Raw genomic sequence first — 19,946 nt, forward strand, 5'->3', positions numbered from 1 at the left:
TTGTCACAGCTCTAATGTTATTAAAGCAGACATCATCTCATTATCATTTATCAACATTGAAAAGGAAAATATATTACTGTATAATTACACAGATAAAAACATCCAATATTATAGGCATGTTTTTTCCAAATGCAACATCTATTCATAATCAAGTGATTATGAATTTACAAAACTGGCACAAATGCCATCCGCAGCTGGGCATATTAACTAATGCTCATTCTATACTGCTGCTGCATCTAAACATCACAGGATTAATCCTTAGTGTTGAGCATACAATAATAAGTGATGTACGATCTATTGAAGCAGTTCATTATTATTTTAGGTAATAATACATTGTCTAGGGGAGGACCCACTAAGGTGCAAAAGTGCATAGCAGCAAAGACTAACCGTGCAAAACTGTGCTTAAAGTGCAAATTTAAGATATGTAATGTAACTAAAGTGCAATAGTATGATATAAATCCATGTATAAATATTGATAACAATAAAAACCATTCACAGATTAATATTGCTAAAATCATATAAATAACATTGCTAAAATCTATCATACTAGAAAAAGTGCATATGTTTAAAATTTCCAATTTGTTGCAGCGTATGAGGTATCAAAATTATTTCACGATAGCTTAGTGGTATAACTTGCTCAATGTCTCAGCTAGAAAAAACATGTATACATTTGCTATGTTACTGTCTCTACCCTAAGATTCAGTGGTATATATCAATATGAACTGAGGTAGAACCAATTACAGTGAGAACAAAACCGAGAAACTAGAGAAAGTTATATATATCCTCTGTGTTGTTCAAGCCGTTTGGCGACTTACTGTCAAATTCGAGGATCATTTTTGTTTCCAACTGCCTGAGTTGGCGTTCTCTATTGCCTCCGCGTCGTGATGTAGAAACTGACCCTATTATAAAATACGTGAGGCAAGTTACATCATTGTTATGTACCCTTTTAAAATGACGCGCAACAGGATATGCTGGATCACTGTGTAAAATGGCACGCAGGTGCTGTAAAATTCTGATGTGCACCTGAAGCTTCGTACTGCCAATATAATGAAGACCGCAGGTGCAAGTCAGAACATATACCGCAAATTCAGTCCTGCAGTTAAAGCTTCCCATGATAGCTATTTCTCTGTCACTGAAGGGGGTGCGATAATGAGTCATATTAGTGCCAAACTTGCAGGCCCTGCAAGTGGAACATTTTCTAAAACCTAGAGCAGGTTTTAACCATATACTCGTCTGTCTGGTCTCAGGGCTACTTTTATCCAAGATAGCACCCATGCATCTTGCTCTCCTAAAGATGATCAGAGGAGTAGCAGGCAATCTGGTGCGCAAAACTAAATCAGTGAGCACGATAGGCCAATTCTTTTTAATTATGGATCTAATTTTCCTTTCATCCCTGCTGTAGGTAGTAATTAATCTGGGGCCCTCATTATTTGCTACCTCACTTGGAGTTGACAACTCAACAGGTGGAGTAAGGTTGTCCATAGCACTGCTCTTAAACAGACTCATTCTGGGTCGCACACTAGCTTTTGCCATAGCTTCATTTAACAAAGTTTCAGAATAACCACGTGCCCTCATTCTGTTCATAGTTTCCTTCAAACATATAGCAAAATCTGCTTCTAGGCTGCTGATCCTTTTAAGCCTCAAAATGTCACCATAGGGAATGCTCGCTATGAGATGTTTAGGGTGAGCACTACTTGCGTGTAGTGTGAAATTCCCAGAGGTGGGTTTCCTAAACAAAGTCGTTTCAAATTTGTCATCTTTGATATAAACTTTAACATCCAGGAATTCAATACTGGTTTTGTTGATGTGGGACGTAAAGTTAAGATTCATTGAGTTGGTGTTAATTGCTTTTTTGAATTCTAAAGCATCTTTTTCCTCTCCCTTCCACAGAATAAAGATGTCATCTATATACCTTAGATAGCAAACAAAATTTTTGTCAAACCACACTCTCTGTTCTTGCTTCAGAACCTGTTCCTCCCACCAGCCAACGTGCAAGCATGCGTAGCTGGGGGAGAAACAGGCTCCCATCACCACTCTTCTTAGCTGTCTAAATAATTCCTTCCCAAAAAGAAAGAAATTATTTTTGAGGCACCATTCAATGAGATCTAAGACAACCTTGTTGTGTTCATGAAATTCACATGATCTTCTGTCTAAAAAATACTTGACTGCTGACAAACCCATGTTGTGGTCAATGCTCGTATAAAGAGACTCCATGTCTAAAGTAATCAGCAACATGTCATTTGTCCATATTAAGTCTCTGGTTTTGACAAGGAAATCGCCAGTGTCTTTTACATAGCTAGGTAGTTCTTTAACTATATCTTGCAGGAAGAAATCAATATATTGACCCACTTGTTCTCCCATGCTTTTGATAGCTGATATAATGGGCCTTCCTGGTATAGGCATCGTGCCCTTGTGAACTTTGGGAATCAAATATAACACGGGGAGGACAGGGAACTCATTGCTCATGAATTTATATTCATCCGAAGAAATCAGTCCTTCTCGTCGCCACTGTGCTAGTTGCTTTTGTAGTGTCTCTTTAGCCTTATTGTATTCTTTAGATGTAGATTTTGCATAACAATTAGAATTGTTCAATTGTCTGTTGGCCTCCTTCACATAATCACTTTTCGGCCAAATAACTAGGTTGCCTCCTTTGTCTGATTTTTTTATTATGATCTCATTCTTTTCACCCAGTTTTTTCATGAGATTTTTCTTATAATGCACTTTTTTCTTTTACCTTTTACTAGATACAATTTTTTGGTGTCCTCAACAACACAATCATGAAAAACGTCCACCGCATCTTTGGGCACCAGAGGAATGAAACACGACTTTGGTTTAAACGGGCCCATCCCTGCTCCTTTCTGTGTCAGATTGATTTTTTTGTATATATATATATATATATATATATATATATATATATATACAAAATATTCGTATTTCATTATAAAATATTTTAATGAATGCATGAATTAAAAATCAACATACTTTTATTTTGAAATAACGACATTAATTTAAATAACTTCTATATGTACCTTTTAATAATTGTCTATACATAACAAATTAAATAAATATTTTACTATAGGTGAAAGTTTAGAGTAATCTTCAAAATATAACTTTAATTTCATAATATAAAGGAATCAAATATTAAATTCACAATTACATTAATAGTGCTGTGTACTTTTTTATTTTATGTACATTTAAAATAAATACATAAAATTAAGTTACAGTTATATTTAACGCAGGGATATCTTCACCCCGGTGGTGAGATTTCTGCCTGCTTGTGAAAAGTTACTATTTAGTAACTTTACAGTTGTAAACTAGACTCCACCCCCTGTGTTCATGGGGTGGTGGCAATTAAGTCTACACTCTGTAGTGAATTTGGAGAATAGTCAAAACTAATAAATCTAAACATGTAGGTGTAAATTTAGAAGGAGATATACTCCCATGTAATTGCACCTTCATGAATAGCCCCCACAGTTTGAAGGTAATACCTTGGATTGTGATATTCTACATGGTATATCTAACCTCCAATCCATCATGGTCAATCTACAATTGTGCCTATGGCCTTTACATGACAGTTTGTTTATTGTGCTTGACATTTTCTAGCCACTTTCTTGGCTTAAATCAATAACAATTAATATTGGCAGCTACCCAAACCTATTTTTATTATCCTAGTGTATTTTTGCTCATTAATTTCTTCTCTAGTTTTCGAAATTTGTTTAGGAATTTAATTTTTATGTTATTAGCTTTAAAATTGTTGGCCCTGCTTGAACTTAGCATATACTTTTCTATGGATTCCCTGTTGCTTCCGCCCCAGCTTCCAAGGGTTAAGCAGAGATTTTCTCAAAACTGTCTTTGACCTAACAAGAGTGGGTTTATTTAGTTGGTAGGGGTACCAGGTTTTTGACAGTACATTTCAGAATATTCTGTAATCTGAGGGTTCATCAGTTCGTGTGTTTCATTTCTGTTGAATTTTTTGTTTTCCCTCTCATTTCCTGGTGCTATTTTTAGCATTACCGAGCAATTAGGCTAAAAGGGGACACATACAATTGCTTTGATGTTTTGCACCTCACAGAATAGCTCATGTAATTTGTTACCCTAACTAAAATAGCACCTAAGAAAGAGTCAATAGTGTGCAATGGAACGTAATTATGCGGTTTGACCGCTGAGCCTGTGACCAGGCTAGGTCGCCCCCACGCTCCACTGCTGCTTTCTACCTTCCAGGTAGCCTCCACGCTTCCTCGTTGCTTTTTTGCCTGCTTCAGGCGACCCAGCCGCCGCTGAGCCACCCGCCCACCCCAGACTCTTCCCGCCGCTGCCTCCCTGCGGCCCCGCCCCCCGCCAGCCCATTCGCCGCCCCGCACCCGCCACCCAGCTGATCCTCCCTCCCGGCTCCTTACTTATGACGCCCACGCGCAGCGGACACGCGCAGCGGGCGCGCTGATTGTGCGCCGAAGGCGCGCCAAAGGCAAGCCCGTCTGTGCCCGTCCGCGCCTGGACCGCGCCCAGCGCCAGACCCCCGCAGATGCCACCGCACCCACCGGACTTACGACACCGCCACCCTCAACGCACTCAACACCGGCCGGATCCCCGGTTGCTACCGAGCCACCCCAAGACGCACCCACAGACCCTTCACCTGCCAATCCTGCAAGTTCCCCTGCATCCGGACCTGTACCGCACCCGCCAAGCCGAGCACCAGCAGCAACCACCTGAAGTGCATCCTGCTCAACACCCGCTCCGTCCACAAACACGCCGTGGAACTCTGGAACCTGCTCGACACCACATCTCCAGACGTCGCCTTCCTCACGGAAACATGGATGAACGCCTCATCAGCGCCCGACGTCGCCATCGCCATCGCCATCCCGGACGGATACAAGATCACCCGGAGGGACCGCGTCAACCAGACTGGAGGAGGCATCGCCATCGTCCACAAGAACACCATCCGCATCACGACCAACTCCGACGACACCCTCACAGCCGCCGAACATCTTCACTTCCAGATACACACCGACCCCAAGACCACACTCCGAGGCACCCTCATCTACAGACCCCCAGGACCCCGCACACAATTCAGCGGAGACATCGCAGACTTCATCAGCCCACACGCCCTCCCCTCCGCTGACTACATCCTCCTAGGGGACCTCAACTTCCACCTGGAGAACAACAACGACAACAACACCACCACCCTGCTGGACAACCTCGCCAACCTCGGACTCAAGCAACTGGTGAACACCCCCACCCACTACGGCGGACACACGCTTGACCCAGTCTTCTCCTCCAGCAAGTACATCTCCTTCAGCCACTCCACCGGACTCCACTGGACAGACCACAGCTGCGTCCACTTCAGCTTCAGAAAGACCACGACCCACCACCACCCGCAAAAGGTTCCCCGCAGGAGCTGGAACAAGATCACCACCGACCACCTCACCACATCATTGAGCCAGAACCCTCCCGCCAGCTCAACGGACCCCAACCAAGCAGCAAATAACCTCACACAGTGGATCACCAACTGCGCTGACGACCTCGCACCTCTGAAAAACCATCCCAGCAGGCCCGGCAGCAAGAAAGCCTCCTGGTTCAACGACGACCTCAAGAACTCGAAGAAGAACTGCCGTACCCTCGAGAAAGCCTGGCGAAAAAACCCGACTACAGACAACATGACCGCCCTCAAGCACGCCACCCGCAGACACCACCAGCTGATCCACACCACCAAGAAGACAGCATTCAAGGAACGACTAGATAACAACGCACACAACGCACACAACAGCAAGGAACTCTTCAGCATCGTCAAAGAGCTCTCCAACCCCAGCGCCGGAAACAACGACATCACTCCCTCACAAGACCTCTGCGACTCACTCGCCTCGTTCTTCCACAGCAAGATCGCCGACATACACAGCTTCGGCGCACAGACCACGCACCCAACCACCGAGCCGACAGCCCCCACCACCACCCTCCGCGCCTGGACCCCGGTCAGCACCAAAGACACCATCCCCACGATGAACACCATCCACTCCGGATCACCAACCAACCCATGCCCCCACCACGTCTTCAACAAGGCCGACTCCGTCATCGCACCCCAACTCCGGGACATCATCAACTGCTCCTTCAACACCGCCATCTTCTCAGAGAGCTGGAAGCATGCCGAACTCAGCGCCCTCCTGAAGAAACCATCAGCAGACCCCACCGACCTCAAGAACTACCCCCCATCTCGCTCCTCCCTTTTCCTGCCAAAGTCATCGAGAAGACCGTCAACAGACAGCTTGCCGCCTTCCTTGAGACGAACGGATCCCTCAACCACTCGCAGTCCGGCTTCCGAGCCAACCACAGCACCGAGTCCGCCCTCATCGCGGCCACTGATGACATCCGAGCCTTGCTCGACAACGGGGTAACAGCGGCCCTCATCCTCCTGGACCTCTCCGCAGCGTTCGACACTGTCTGCCACCGCACCCTAGTGCAGCGCCTCAGCAACATCGGAATCCAAGAGAAGGCACTAGAGTGGATCAGCTCGTTCCTCGCCGGAAGAACCCAGAGAGTCCGCCTCCCCCCGTTCAGATCTGAAGTCATCTGCGGCGTACCACAAGGATCATCACTCAGCCCCACCCTCTTCAACGTCTACATGAGCCCCCTCGCAGCCATCGCCCGCCAACACAACCTCAACATCATCTCATACGCCGACGACACCCAGCTGATCCTCTCCCTCACCAACGACCCAGCCACCGCCAGAACCAACCTACACGAAGGGATGAAAGACGTAGCCGAGTGGATGATGAACAGCCGCCTGAAACTGAACTCAGACAAGACGGAAGTCCTCATCCTTGGATCATCACCCTCCGCCTGGGACGACTCCTGGTGGCCCCTGCCCTGGACAGCGCACCCAAACCAACGGACCACGCACGCAACCTGGGCTTCATCCTGGACTCCTCCCTCTCGATGACCAGACAAGTCAACGCCGTCTCATCATCATGTTTCAACATCCTCCGAAAGATCTTCCGATGGATCCCCACTGAAACCAGGAAGACGGTCACCCTGGCACTCGTCACTAGCCGACTGGACTACGGAAACACCCTCTACACCGGAACCACAGCCAAACTACAGAAAAGACTCCAACGCATCCAGAACGCCTCCGCACGACTCATCCTGGACATCCCCCGACACAGCCACATCTCCGGACACCTGAGAGACCTGCACTGGCTCCCCGTCAGCAAGAGAATCACGTTCCGACTCCTCACCCACGCACACAAGGCCCTCCACGACCTGGGCCCCAGGTACCTCAACAACCGCCTGACCTTCTACACTCCCACCCGCCAGCTACGATCGACCTACCACGCCCTCGCCGCCGTTCCACGCATTCGAAGAGCCACCATGGGAGGAAGATCCTTCTCCTACCTGGCAGCCAAGACGTGGAACTCCCTCCCCATCCACCTCCGTCTGACCCAAGACCACCTCTCCTTCAGGAAGCAACTCAAGACCTGGCTGTTCGAGCAGTAGTGGACCCCCCTCCCCCAAGCGCCTTGAGACCCTCCGGGTGAGTAGCGCGCTATACAAATATCTTGATTGATTGATTGGTTTGCTGTGAGGCAACACTACATGGAGGAAAGCAGTGTCATTGAAGAAAGGCGAGTCATTATTCCCCAACAATTCCAACGTTTTTAAGCGTCCTGTTGACATTTATATATTTGTATCGGAAAGCAGAAGAAAAGGAGGTTTGGGTCTAATACAACAAGTCAATAGCTTAAAAAATCATAGGCCTCAATAGTCATGTGTTGAACATTGCACCAATTATTCAAACAGATTACTGCTTAAAGAAATATTATTGTCAGCAGACTTCTACCAGAAACAGCTTATGTGTGCAAAGTGATATCCGTGTTTATCACCGAACCCAGACCAACCTTAAAAAAAAAAACATATCAGACTAACTCACACCAAATAAGCTACAAGGCAACACCACTAGTCTGGAAAATGAACCAGAGTGTAGCTTTTGATTTAGATCTGTGTCTCACTGCATTTTTGATAAAGTTGTCTTGATCACTTCCGCTAATGAGAAAATAGTATTACAAAAATTCAAAAATTAGCTGAGTAATTGAGATAAACAATTTAGAATCAATACTGAGCACTAAGTTGAATGTTAATGATTACATTTTAAAACTAAGTGGCGTTATACAAATGGCTTCTTAATATGATTAGAAATGCTCTCTGATAACAGAAGGATTAATAAGTTAACATAATGTACATAAGCAATACGTCTTTAAAGTAAAGGACTAATCAGAATTATCAGAGTGTTCTTGAGTTCCTTAACATTACACATAGGTATTAGGACAAAGAATGGACTTGGTAAAACAGACATCAGCACTGTACCATCCTAAGCTATCAATGTCAGCTCGTGGTTCTAAGAGGTGAGAGAAGATGCCAGAGGGTTGTGGTTATGCAGTAAGGAAGTAACCAATGCCTGCCTGGTGGGTCTACTTTGAACTGGTGGAGAGACCCATCGCATGTCTACCTTCCATAACCTGTTCATGAAATCTCATCAGTAGCGACCCGTGGAGGGAGCGCCACGGGGCGGTGGGGCGGGGGAGTAGCAGGGTGGGGGGTAGTAAACTCCAGCTCACGGCCGACCGGAGTAATGTAAGTAAATAAAACTTATTTCATTGCGAGCGCTGAAAAGCATTTGGCGTTTCAGCGCACGCAATGAAATTTGTTTTATTTATTTATTTACTTACATTACTCCGGTCGGCCGTGAGCCGGAGTTTACTAGCCCCCACCCTGCCCCTCCCCGCCCCATCCCACCGCCCCGCTGCACTCCCTCCGCGAGCCGCTACTGAATCTCATTGAAGCCAAAACTACTCTGCAGAATTCACCTTAGGGATCCGTGCTCATCTATGTTTTTGTTTTTCTTTATTGCAAAGTTACCTCTTAATTAGTGAGTGGCATACAAGCAAACAGATTTTAAAGAGTGGCGAACCACTCAGAGCTGTATCCTGCTTGATGGCGTTGAGAACTTTAGTGCTGTTTGGTGAGATTAAGGCTATAATTAGTTGGCATCCTGGGCGGCATTTATAGCATCATCCACTTACTTAAAGTTTAGGGTGGAGACTAGGGGCAGATTTACTAATTCTTCACAGACTTAGGGCAGCAAGACAACTGCTTTAAAGGTAGATATAGAAATTCACTATATTAACAAAGATATGGCACAGTTCTGCTGCCTCCTTGTGATGGGGCACTGTGTGCTGCCTAGACTCAAGGCAGGCACCCTTGCACCATGGTGTAAGGGGGCCTGTGCTACGAGCAGGATAGTTTCTGTGCAGGAGGAGTCACCTTCCTGCACAAAACAATAATTAAAGGCGTTTTCCTTTTTCTATGTGTGAATCAGAATTAATCACAATTAGAACAAGCATTGGCATAGCCAATAGGTCTCGCCTTTAGGACCTTATAAGTGTTTAGCCATGCAACAGTTGCATAACTAAATACTTATAGGGTCCCAAAAGCGAGACCTATTGGCTATGCAAAGCGGCCCTGCGGCCGCGAAAGTAAAAGTGATCTCGATCACGATCAAACATCAAAGCGACCGTGCAGCCGCTAAAGTGAAAGTAATCGCTGTAAAGCGCGGCGCACGCGCCCGCGCACATGCACTGTAGCTCCAGGCTGGCCAAGTAGCATTTTTTGGAGCCCTCTCAATAAGTCTCGCCAGACCAGCGCATGCGCTGGGTCAGGCGAGGCCTAAAAAGGAAGTAACAAGGAGAAATAAAGATATTTCTCCTTGCCACCCCTGGGTCTGGGATGTGTACCATTTTGATGCATTCCCATGTATAAAACTCTTTGTAAATCTTGGAATTTGCCAACATTTATGGGTTGATGCATGGGAATGCCCACACTAAACCCCTGGAATGCCTCCCTGCCGAAAGGTAACACAAGGCAGCGAAATGCGCAGTCTTGTATTATTTTGGATTTCCTAAACCATGCAGAGCCCTTGAAGGTGGTTTTGTATGGCTTAGTAAATCCCAGTAAAGGGCTTGCATTGCATTGCGTCACCATGCATGATGCAAGGGCAGCTCAAGCCCTTAGTAAATCTGGCGCCACATTTATAGAGCTGGGATTGCTGCTGACATTGAGAGACTGGCGTCCTGAAATGCTAAAATTGGTAAAAGCCAAAGGTGAATCTTTGATCACCATGCAAAAATTGCTGAGCGAGCAGCTTGATGGGAATGTGTGGAATGTAATGTTGCTAGCACTAAAAAGGGAAAACAACCAGATGCCACGGTAGCTGAGCATAGCACAAATTAACTAAAGGTATTTGCACTCTGACGTGTCTTACAGTATGTAGTGTATGCCTTAAACGTTTTCACATGGCAACTCTATCCATATTATTGATAATTATATTACATATTAAATAAGCTATTAGACCACTTAGAAGTAGCCCATTGCCATACTACATTAGAACAGTGCCTGACTGACTGTTGTTGGTTCTTGGTAAACTATGATGGGGCAATTGTAAAAGTGGGGTATTACGTGGTTTAACAACTGTTCAAAATGTTAATTTTTTTCATATTGTTATACATAATCTATGATTATATCACTGATATATTAATGAACCAAGACGATTGAATGTCACAATACAACTATTAAATGTAGTACCAATGAAGATGCATGTGCTACCATTCTTGCAATAATCCGCTTTGTGCAGGGAGTGTTGTGCCACCCTAGCCTCATGTGGTCTTGTTCTGTGCTGCCAGCTGAGCTCAACTCATTGTAATCTGGCTCGACATCGTGCACCAACTCTACAGGTTTTTTCTTGTGTGTGCTGAAATCTTTGTTCCGCCACATTCAATATCAAGCTCTGCATCTCCGTATTAACTTAATATTTAATTATTTAAAGATAATAAATTAAATTAACATTATTTTTTTGCGATTTATTTAAAAACCTAAAGTAAAATGTTTATATTTATTTAATATATAATAAAAACATTATGTATAGAATTAATTTCAATTCATGTAATTATTTTTCTAAAAAGTGAATCTATTTATTTTTATATTTAAAAAAAATTAAAACAATTAAAAATAAAAGAATGATCATTATAAGTTGTGTATATTTTTGATCATTTAATTACATTTATATACAATGTTAAAAAGTTGAAACTAACTATGATTTACATGTGTTCCTATGGTGTGTAATTTTAAGTCGCTGCCTACATTATATTGTGTGAGAGGGTGTTTCAGTGCCAGTAGTTGGCCATGTGTGGTGCTCGACTTACTCCATTGTTGAGCTGGTGTACATTTTCTAATGTTTTGGGTTATTTTTAGCTGTGTAGTTTGTGAATAGAAATGGGCTTACTATATTTTGTGTGGGTGCATGTCTCTCCCTAAATCCCTCACTGTGCCCCTTCTTCCTCCCCTCAAATCCCCTAACCTCTAGTGATAAGCATTCCCCATTTTCCAGCCACACTCCCCTGTCCCGCCCACATTTACTATAAAAACATAGGCTTTTATCTGCAGAGATCTCCGCAGTTGGGTTGAAGGTCTCCGTATAGAAAAGGTAGTTGAGGGATAGCCCTCCACTCGCAGGTTAGTGAAACTCAGTTTCTTATTGCGTGAGTAGTACTATTGCACTAGTTTTAAAAGTACAACAAAATGCAGAGTGTCAACCGTTTTAAATGTGTAATTAATATATAGAATTTGTCATAAATACATTAATTACACCTTCACAATTGCTGCCAGTGTTTTACTCAATTCAAGAGTCTTTCATACTTTATTTCATCTGCTTGCGGTGGGGGGGCTGCTGCCTTAATGTCAAGCCTTGCTGTTTGCACATAATACCTTCTTTGAAAGACACCCAAGGTCGACTTTTTAGCTCAGTTTGTTCGAGATAAGTATGGCCTACTTGATGGTATGAAATCTGTTTTGTAGTTTTTAGCCCAAAACAAAAAATTACAACAATTTTTTGTATGTCATGTTTCACATATTCAGCACCACTGGTAGTCTATTTTACACATAGTTAAGTATGATGTTGCTTCTATTATGCACTATGAGATTGTTTAGCATACTTCACTTACTTGCAAATCAGACATTTATGTGAAAGAGACATTTGAGAATCTAAAAGTGTTGTGCATGCTTAGTGCATGACTTACCTCTTCCAGTTGGCAGGCCTTGATGACGCTCTTGTATCGGTATTCATCGTAGGAAACACCAAAGATGACGTTCTCCTTGATAGTTCCAGGCATGATCCAGGAGACTTGAGGGGAAAATGAGATCCTGCCGCTGTGCTTGATTTTGCCTGCAGAAGGTTCCAGTTCTCCCATTATCATCATAAGTAGAGATGTCTGTAAATAGCAAGCGTTCATCGTCGGTTACATAACACTGAACATGGTTGAACAACAGTAACACAGATATTTACATAATTATGACCCTTATCCGAGGCATTTGGAGAATAAGATGACTGTGAGAAGTAGTCCACTGCAAGAGAGTTGGGATACAGTTGCACTTTACAGGTGAGGGACGATTAATAGATTGGGACATTGGGTGGCAAAAGAACAGTGGTTACTTGCCTAAATAAAAATTGGAAGGCACGAAGGCGTACGACTCACCATAAATTCTGGAGCTCAACTGGTGCAGCACTTCTGTTTGCTGTCCACGAGCAGGAAAAGGAAGGACTCCCACCAATCCTGAAGCTGCACTCATTCTGTGAAAGCACCTCCAGGATTGGTGGGAGTAGGCTCACCGAGGGCAGATTTTGAGGCTGGGGGCCTGTGCCAGCAGTTTCCTTCCTTTCGATTGCTGGGTCTACAGTGCACATGTCGGGCTGGCCGTCGCAAGACGGCCGGCAATCCGACATCCGCACTGTAGACCAGTGCTGTCATCCTGCATTTGCAGGATTCAGCCCCGCCCCCACCCTCAGCATTAACATGTCATTTTATTTATTTGTGTTTGCCTGCTGCACTCGCAGCAGGCGGAGCGACGCACTCCTCCACACCCGAGGAGGAGCCGTCCCTGCAAAAGAAGACATCCTGCATTGTTTTCCCTCCTCCTCTATGTGCTAACAAGGTGCAGTGATGAACGGTACTTGAACAGGATTCTTCCTGAAAGGAAATGTTAGAGCTTTGTGATGATCAACTTGCTGCTGTTAAGGATGCATTGTACGCGTTACAGAAATTGGTGCTGGAGTGTATCGTGAGAGCATTTGCAGACACCTACGCTATGGTGCATGAGCATTTTGTAGACCCCAATAGACCTACAAATAATCTCCTGCCACATCCAAAGTAGGTACATTATCACATTTAGAGGGGGGGGGGGGGCGGGTTGATAAGTGTCATGATGAAATTGTTAATAACTAAAAAAAATATTTCTCAATTTAAAAAAGGTCTCTTTCTATGACGAGGGCTGGGTCTGCCATTGTGACTCCTGTCCCTTCAAGCGATCACAATGCTGAGTCGTAAACAGGAGTGCTGGGGTTGAAGTCTGCTATCCCAACAGGCCTCCATCCCAGCATTTGAGATTTTTCTCCAAGCGTCACTAGGTGGGCAGTTTTTATCTGTTTGTGAAAATGCCCTTTGATGTGCTACAACTCTGAACATCCCTCGGCAGCAAAGGGAGAGGATGAAAGCAGGTCAATGCAAAAACTGCACAGCACCCAGGAATGTTTGTGCATCCGACCGTGGTATTTTAGATTCAGCTGTATAGAAAACATGTGTACCGTAAACCCTTTCAGAAGGTTTCCATCCCCACCCTGTGGTCCTGGGTAGGTTCTTGTATAAACTGGATTATGAAGGTCACCGCCCACAGATAAAGGCAATGCAAACTTTCCAGGCAGTAATGAGGCCATTACTTGCATATTCAGGAGTCTGCCAGGCTTTGTAAGATGCGCTTGTCCAGAAGATGTTTCTATGAAAAGGTCTCAGTCAAGAAGCTCTGGGAAATCATTATTGAAATCAGTTTCTAATTCCATAAATGAGAAATGATTGCTAAAACATAATCCAAGAAAAAGTACCATATCATATGTGCCACGAACAGATGCATAATCACTCTGGACAATGCTCACTGGGAAAGATATTGACAACAGCAAGAGGATTTATTGGCATCGCGATGTGGTTTTCCAAGCCCAGAGTCAGCTGTTTTGTTTATTTTCTAAAGCTAATGACAACAGCCCTCGTGAGCGCGTGCACCGGTCTCATCTGATATTGTAGCTGTGATGCTGCTGCCCGTTTGGGTACCTTGTCCATGAGTCACAGGTGTATGATTGGCAGGTAATTATCTAGAAACTCCTGGGCAAATTGTTTTTTCAGGAGACAATTGTTAGGGGTCATGAAAACATAGCATCCGTCCTCATTCTTAGGATGAAGGATTCTGAGAATGGATGATGCTGATACAATTCTCGGTGGTCAGGGGCTGAATGCTTTCCATTGGAACTGCTCTCCTTTATGTTACGTCCCAAGATAAATCACACAGCTGTCTTCAAATTACTCTCAAAAACATGTTTCCAGATTTAACCTCCAAATCCTCCCAATGCTCCACACAGAAATGATTTTGAGCTGTCTTTAGTAGATCTCCTGACTGGCATTCTGAACCATAATGTTTTTAAAACTTCTCTTTAGCAGAGGGCGTAGCTCCTTGACAGAGGATTTCATGTTTTTCTCTGACATCTGTGGACGCTCTTCATGTGACTCACATCGCCCAGGGCACCTCGGCCAGTGCAGGCAGGGATTGTCACTGTTACAGTGCATCACCCTGCACATACCTTTTTACCCTGTGCTCTCGCTTATCTGTGACCTAGCTACAAAGTAATTTCCATTAGTCATAAGACTAGAGAGTTTATTCCTCAGAATGAGAATGTCCCCCTTTACGCATTGCCAGGGTTGCAGCATGGGAGAGGAGAAAGAAAAACTACCACAATAAAGTGGCATCAGTATCGAAGAATGGGGGGCAGGGGGTCTGGGCTGATATTAGGGATGGGAAGAACTAATCTAATACCAAATTAATAGACCCCAGCAGTTAAAGAAGAAGCTATTGACTTTGCCAATGCTTCTTTGCATTGGCATTAGCAATAAATGGCACCAGAACTTCACAATGCATGTATCATAATCAATTATCATGCATGGAGTGCATGAAGGTGGACACAAGTGTGGCCATCTTGGAATGGATTTTCTAATACAGAAAAGTAATATCAAGATGGTGCCAATCCATGCACGTCTTGTGATACAAGTGTGGCCTTTTTAGCATTTTTAATTAAACCAATCCAACACATCTGACGACTATGCTAGAACAGTAAATTAAAATGTAAAAAGAAGTGCACTGCAGTGCAAAAAAAGGAAGCACATGGTGGTTGACCCAGTGTCACTTTGAAGCTTCTGGGCCATTGTAAATTTAAGTAAAAATGAATTGAAATATGTGCGCAAAATGAAGATCTGGACATGAATCATCGGGAAACAGAGGATGAGCAGAGGAGCTGGAGAATTAATAGAGAGTGCCAGGGTGCTGGGGCATTTGATGGCTGGGGAAGAGACCAAGGAAAGACATTCACTTTCATGGAATGCAAAAGGGGAAAGAAAAAAGGAGCCAGCAGTGGAATGAACAGATCATCCAATCAGAAGACAGTGAGACTGAAATGCTCCTGCAGAAACAAGCAAACACAATATAGAGGAAAGACATTGAATTAAAAGCAAAGACATGCGATTGACAAGAAAGCCAGCAAATCATTAGCAAGGGATTAACCAAAGCCAACAATGTCTGTGGCCAAATTCAATAAAGAACACAGATCTGAGGCATTGATATTCATTGTCTACTAGGAAGTTGACAGAACACTATGGATTGAGAAAAGACCCCATAGATTTTTAGAAGCTGTTTGAGAAGGAATGGTTACATGGGACGCAGCATTTATGGACTCTGAAGAAGACCTAGAAAGACCTTGAATAGTACTGCACTTTATTTTCGTTGTGTTTGATATTAAACACAATTATGTACTCTGGCTTCCTCACCTCTGTCTGCCCTACTACAACAATTCTTGAAGAATGCGAGAAAGCAATGGCAATAAGGAAGATGGTGGAGAGGAAGATGAGGGAGAGGTTCACAAATTTGGAGATACTGTGAAAGGGGGGTCACTGAAGCAGAGCACAAGAAAAAGATGCACAATTAATTTTTTATTTTTTTAAAATATATATTATTTTTGAGTGTAATATAAAATACAGTTCTAAGAACATGTACATAACAGTAAATGTTATTCCCGGAATGTGCTAACCTAGTGCACTTTTCATGTATGAAACTCTCAGATTCATTTAATCTCCTTATTTTGCACTACAGCGAGTAATAGTTTGAACAGCCCTGAATACTGCAGATGTTCCAGGGCGGGTTTAAGGCAAAATAGGTTCTGACAAATGCTAAGAGTAGGTGCAGAGTCAACAGAACGGTGAAGGAGCACAAGAACAGGGCAAGTAAGCCCACGTGTATGTTTCTACTTGCAATGAAAAACAACATTCCCACTGCCTGGAGCATCACCCTCTACAGGACTGCCTCTAGTTTAAGGTATTCTACACATTGTGTTTTATTACAACTCAATCTAGGGCAAAAGGTCAGAGGTAAGTTGTCATGAAAACCAGCAGATAGTTTTTGTAAATAAAAAAAGTATGTCTTCCCAGTCCAAGACTATAATATATTTGACATTTCTCCGTGAGTACATGTAGTGATGGCTTTAGGGTGGTGCGAGCGGTGCCATTTCACCAGACTCCTACTTTGTTGGTGCTGCATTTTTAAATATTTTATGGGATTAAAGGCACCTCCTGCAGAGATATTTGTGTGCCCAGCAATTTTTAGGGAATAATATTAATGACAAGATAACTTTGGTGGTTAATGTACTTGGTGGGGAGGTCTGTGTTTTGTTTAGTCACAGATTTGTCTCATCAGAAAGTAGCACAGAGGATTAATGTCTCTGCTGCAAAGTACAACATGTAAATGACAGAACACATATTTGTATTTTATATACAGCTCAGAAGCTTATTGGTTCTCATCACAGAGATCCCGTTATTACTTGTAGACCATAAATTACCATATTTCTTCTAATATGACGCATTTAGGTATTAACTGGCATCAAGGAGCTCCATGCAAACTGTAAGGCATAAGTTTAGAACTTTATTGTTTATTTCTCAATCTTTTGTTATTCAAAGGTAACTGGACAGGAGTACTTTGAGTAGTATTAAATTCATATAAGTATGTACAGCTAAAACACTGTGTTACTGTTTCTTGAGTTTGGGTCTCACCAGGCCGAGAACTCTACCACTTAAAATGTCTACCAGCTTTGGTGACATGTGACTCGTACAGCCTGTGGCCCTCGTTGTCTTATGTGGTATTTCCTATATATTTATTTACACACTTGTATGATTCATCTTCTTCGTAGGTGTGTGTGATCAAAATTGCTCTAACTCCCTACAGTTGGATGAGCAGAGTTACAAAGGAAATAAATGTGAGCTAGGGGGTCTGGAAAGAAGGGGGTACTGTTAGAGGGCGGTAGTAAGGGAATCCATAGAGAAAGAGGTCATGGAGGGGGGGCCAACAAAGATTGCTGTACCGGGTACCACCAACGTCAAGGTCGGCCCTGAGCGCACGCACAGGAATGTGAGGTGCGTTTATGTCACGCGGCAACAACCTCACGTATTACGTCAGTATGATAAAGGCGACGGTGACAAATGTAACGGGAAGCAAAGAGTCTACGAACGCAATCTTCGTGGCTTCATCACTACGTGAAGGATGGGGGGAATTTAGTATTTGACAGTGGCCATGCCGGAGTTAATAAGTGGCACACTGAAGGCTCAGGGTTGAGAAACACCGGAAAAAGTAGGCAGCACATACGACATTCATTGTCATTGTTATCACTGGTAAATGATCACCCTTCGAGGTCAGCAGCAGCTTAATGACCCCCCGCCGTGTAAATCCATCTTGCTAGCAGTTTTATTGCGTCATGGCCCGGCGAACTTTTACAGCTAGCTATCACCCCACTGAGAGCCCGGGGTGAGAATTCCTTCCCCTGTCTGAAAGGCGGACTTCTTTACAGCTCCACTCGATCAGGTGACAGCGCAGTGCCCGTTACTGACATGTTATCATGTAAATGCCTGACTGTATGTTTATCATGGACATGCATCCACACGTGATTTGCTTCTTGCAGTGGTTTAGCACTGGGACTTTACGTAGCATTGGGACTTTATGTTCACGTGAAATGCGCGTTCGCCTTCACAGCAACTCCAATGCGAAGTTGTCGATTTTGAAAGACAGTGGATGCAGAATACAGCTTTCCCCACGTTTGCCTTTAGTCAGTCAAACAGCTTCAGTTGGAGAACTAGCGAGAACCAAGAGAAAAGGCCTGCGACTAGAGAATCATTGTCAAAATTCGACGCCTTCATTAGTCATGTGTACAATCCATGCATGGTTAGCGTGAAATATTGATTTACGAGAACAATTAAAGCTTTATTTCCGCACTTGCCGAGCAAAGGTTTTTGTGTGTGTAGTTTAGCTGTTGATTGCATTCGCTTATGTTTGCATTTAGCAAGCTCATTGTTCTGTTTGATCCATTGCCTCATAAATTCTCAGGAGGACATCATCCTTGGGTGGATTTGTATATTGTTTTACCAGATTGCTTATAGGGGATAGAAGGGAAGCCAAACTTAGGCTAGGGATGCATAGATTCACAGCAACTAGAGCAGTTGCCTCATGCTTGAGACTCCTCTACATATCCCCCAGAAGTGGTTCCCTCATCTGATGTGCAGATTTGATCTCAAAGTCGAGCTATGTTGGGATCACTCCTCAATTCTCAGGGCTAACATTAAAACTACACTCCTGATAAGTGCTGGGATTGAAAAAACTGTACTCTGGGAACCCATAAATTGGGGCTCAAGGTGTGGCAACATAAAGGGGGTGGAGTCGTGAGGGGCGGGGTCATGATAAGCAGAGTTTAACAGTCAAGGTATACATTTATTTTTTTAAAGTTCTACAGCAAAGAAATTGGCAGTAGGTACAAACGTGACCGTAAATCAGTTCAGACTTAATTGGTCACAAAGGCTACATTTTAAACTATCTTATGGGTTCAAGGCACCTGCTACAGAGATCTTTGAGTGTGCAGCAAATCTCAGGGATAATAATAATAATAATGGCAAGATGACTGTGGTCGGTAATGCACTTACTTGCTTGCGATATCTGTGTCTTGTCTAGTCACTGACTCACAGTCATAAAGTATCCTGAAGGGTTAATGTGTTGCCTGCACAGCACATGGTTTAACATGCCAATCACAGATGTAGGCCGGAAAGTGAATTACTACTTTTGATAGAAAGATCCTGTTGTTACTCGTAGTTCATAAATGGAAACTATTAATGTTGTGCTATGAAGCCACCCCAAGGATCTGCATGCAAACTGCAAGACTTGGGTTTAGAACTTCATGGTTTCTTTTCTCAATCTGTTGTTGTAGTAAGGCTGCTTAAAATGTTCCTTTGGGTAGTAATAAAGTCTTGTTAGTACAGACACTCGCATGCACTGCGTTACATTTTAAATCCTGACATTTTGTTTCTTCCTGCCATGAACATACTCTTAACATACAATGCCTTCCAGTAAAGGCATTATGTGACTCCTACACCATCTAACACTCATTGTATTAACCCCTTCGCTGCGGGGGTAATTCCCCCGCGGCGTGGGGGGTGGCCGCGGTGGCGCTGTGCTCATGACGAGCCCAGCTCGTCATGCTGCACAGTGGAGCTGTGCTCATGACGAGCTGGGCTCGTCACGACTCCGCCCACTAATTGATTCTCCCGCACAGGCGCGGAATCAATTACGCGTGGGAGTAGCACGACGGTTATGACGAGCCCAGCTCGTCATGAGCACAGCTCCACTGTGCCTCATGATGAGCTGGGCTCGTCATGAGCGTGCAACGGGTTGAGCAACGTATTCTGTACATAGTTTTACATACTTATATGATTTATTTTCAATGTAGC

General features: G+C 43.8%; 1 protein-coding gene across 2 annotated transcripts in view; it reads right to left on the reverse strand.

The window, feature by feature from the left end:
• CFTR (CF transmembrane conductance regulator) overlaps positions 1 to 19,946 on the reverse strand; it is an 880,902-nt gene that overhangs the window by 333,264 nt on the left and 527,692 nt on the right. For both annotated transcript variants that reach the window (XM_085653127.1, XM_085653128.1), the window contains one exon: positions 12,117 to 12,308. In XM_085653127.1, coding sequence (XP_085509253.1) covers positions 12,117 to 12,308 — 192 coding nt within the window. The remainder of the gene's footprint in view (positions 1 to 12,116; positions 12,309 to 19,946) is intronic.

Source organism: Triturus cristatus, chromosome 4_1, assembly GCF_964204655.1.
Source record: "Triturus cristatus chromosome 4_1, aTriCri1.1, whole genome shotgun sequence".
Taxonomy (NCBI): domain Eukaryota; kingdom Metazoa; phylum Chordata; class Amphibia; order Caudata; family Salamandridae; genus Triturus; species Triturus cristatus.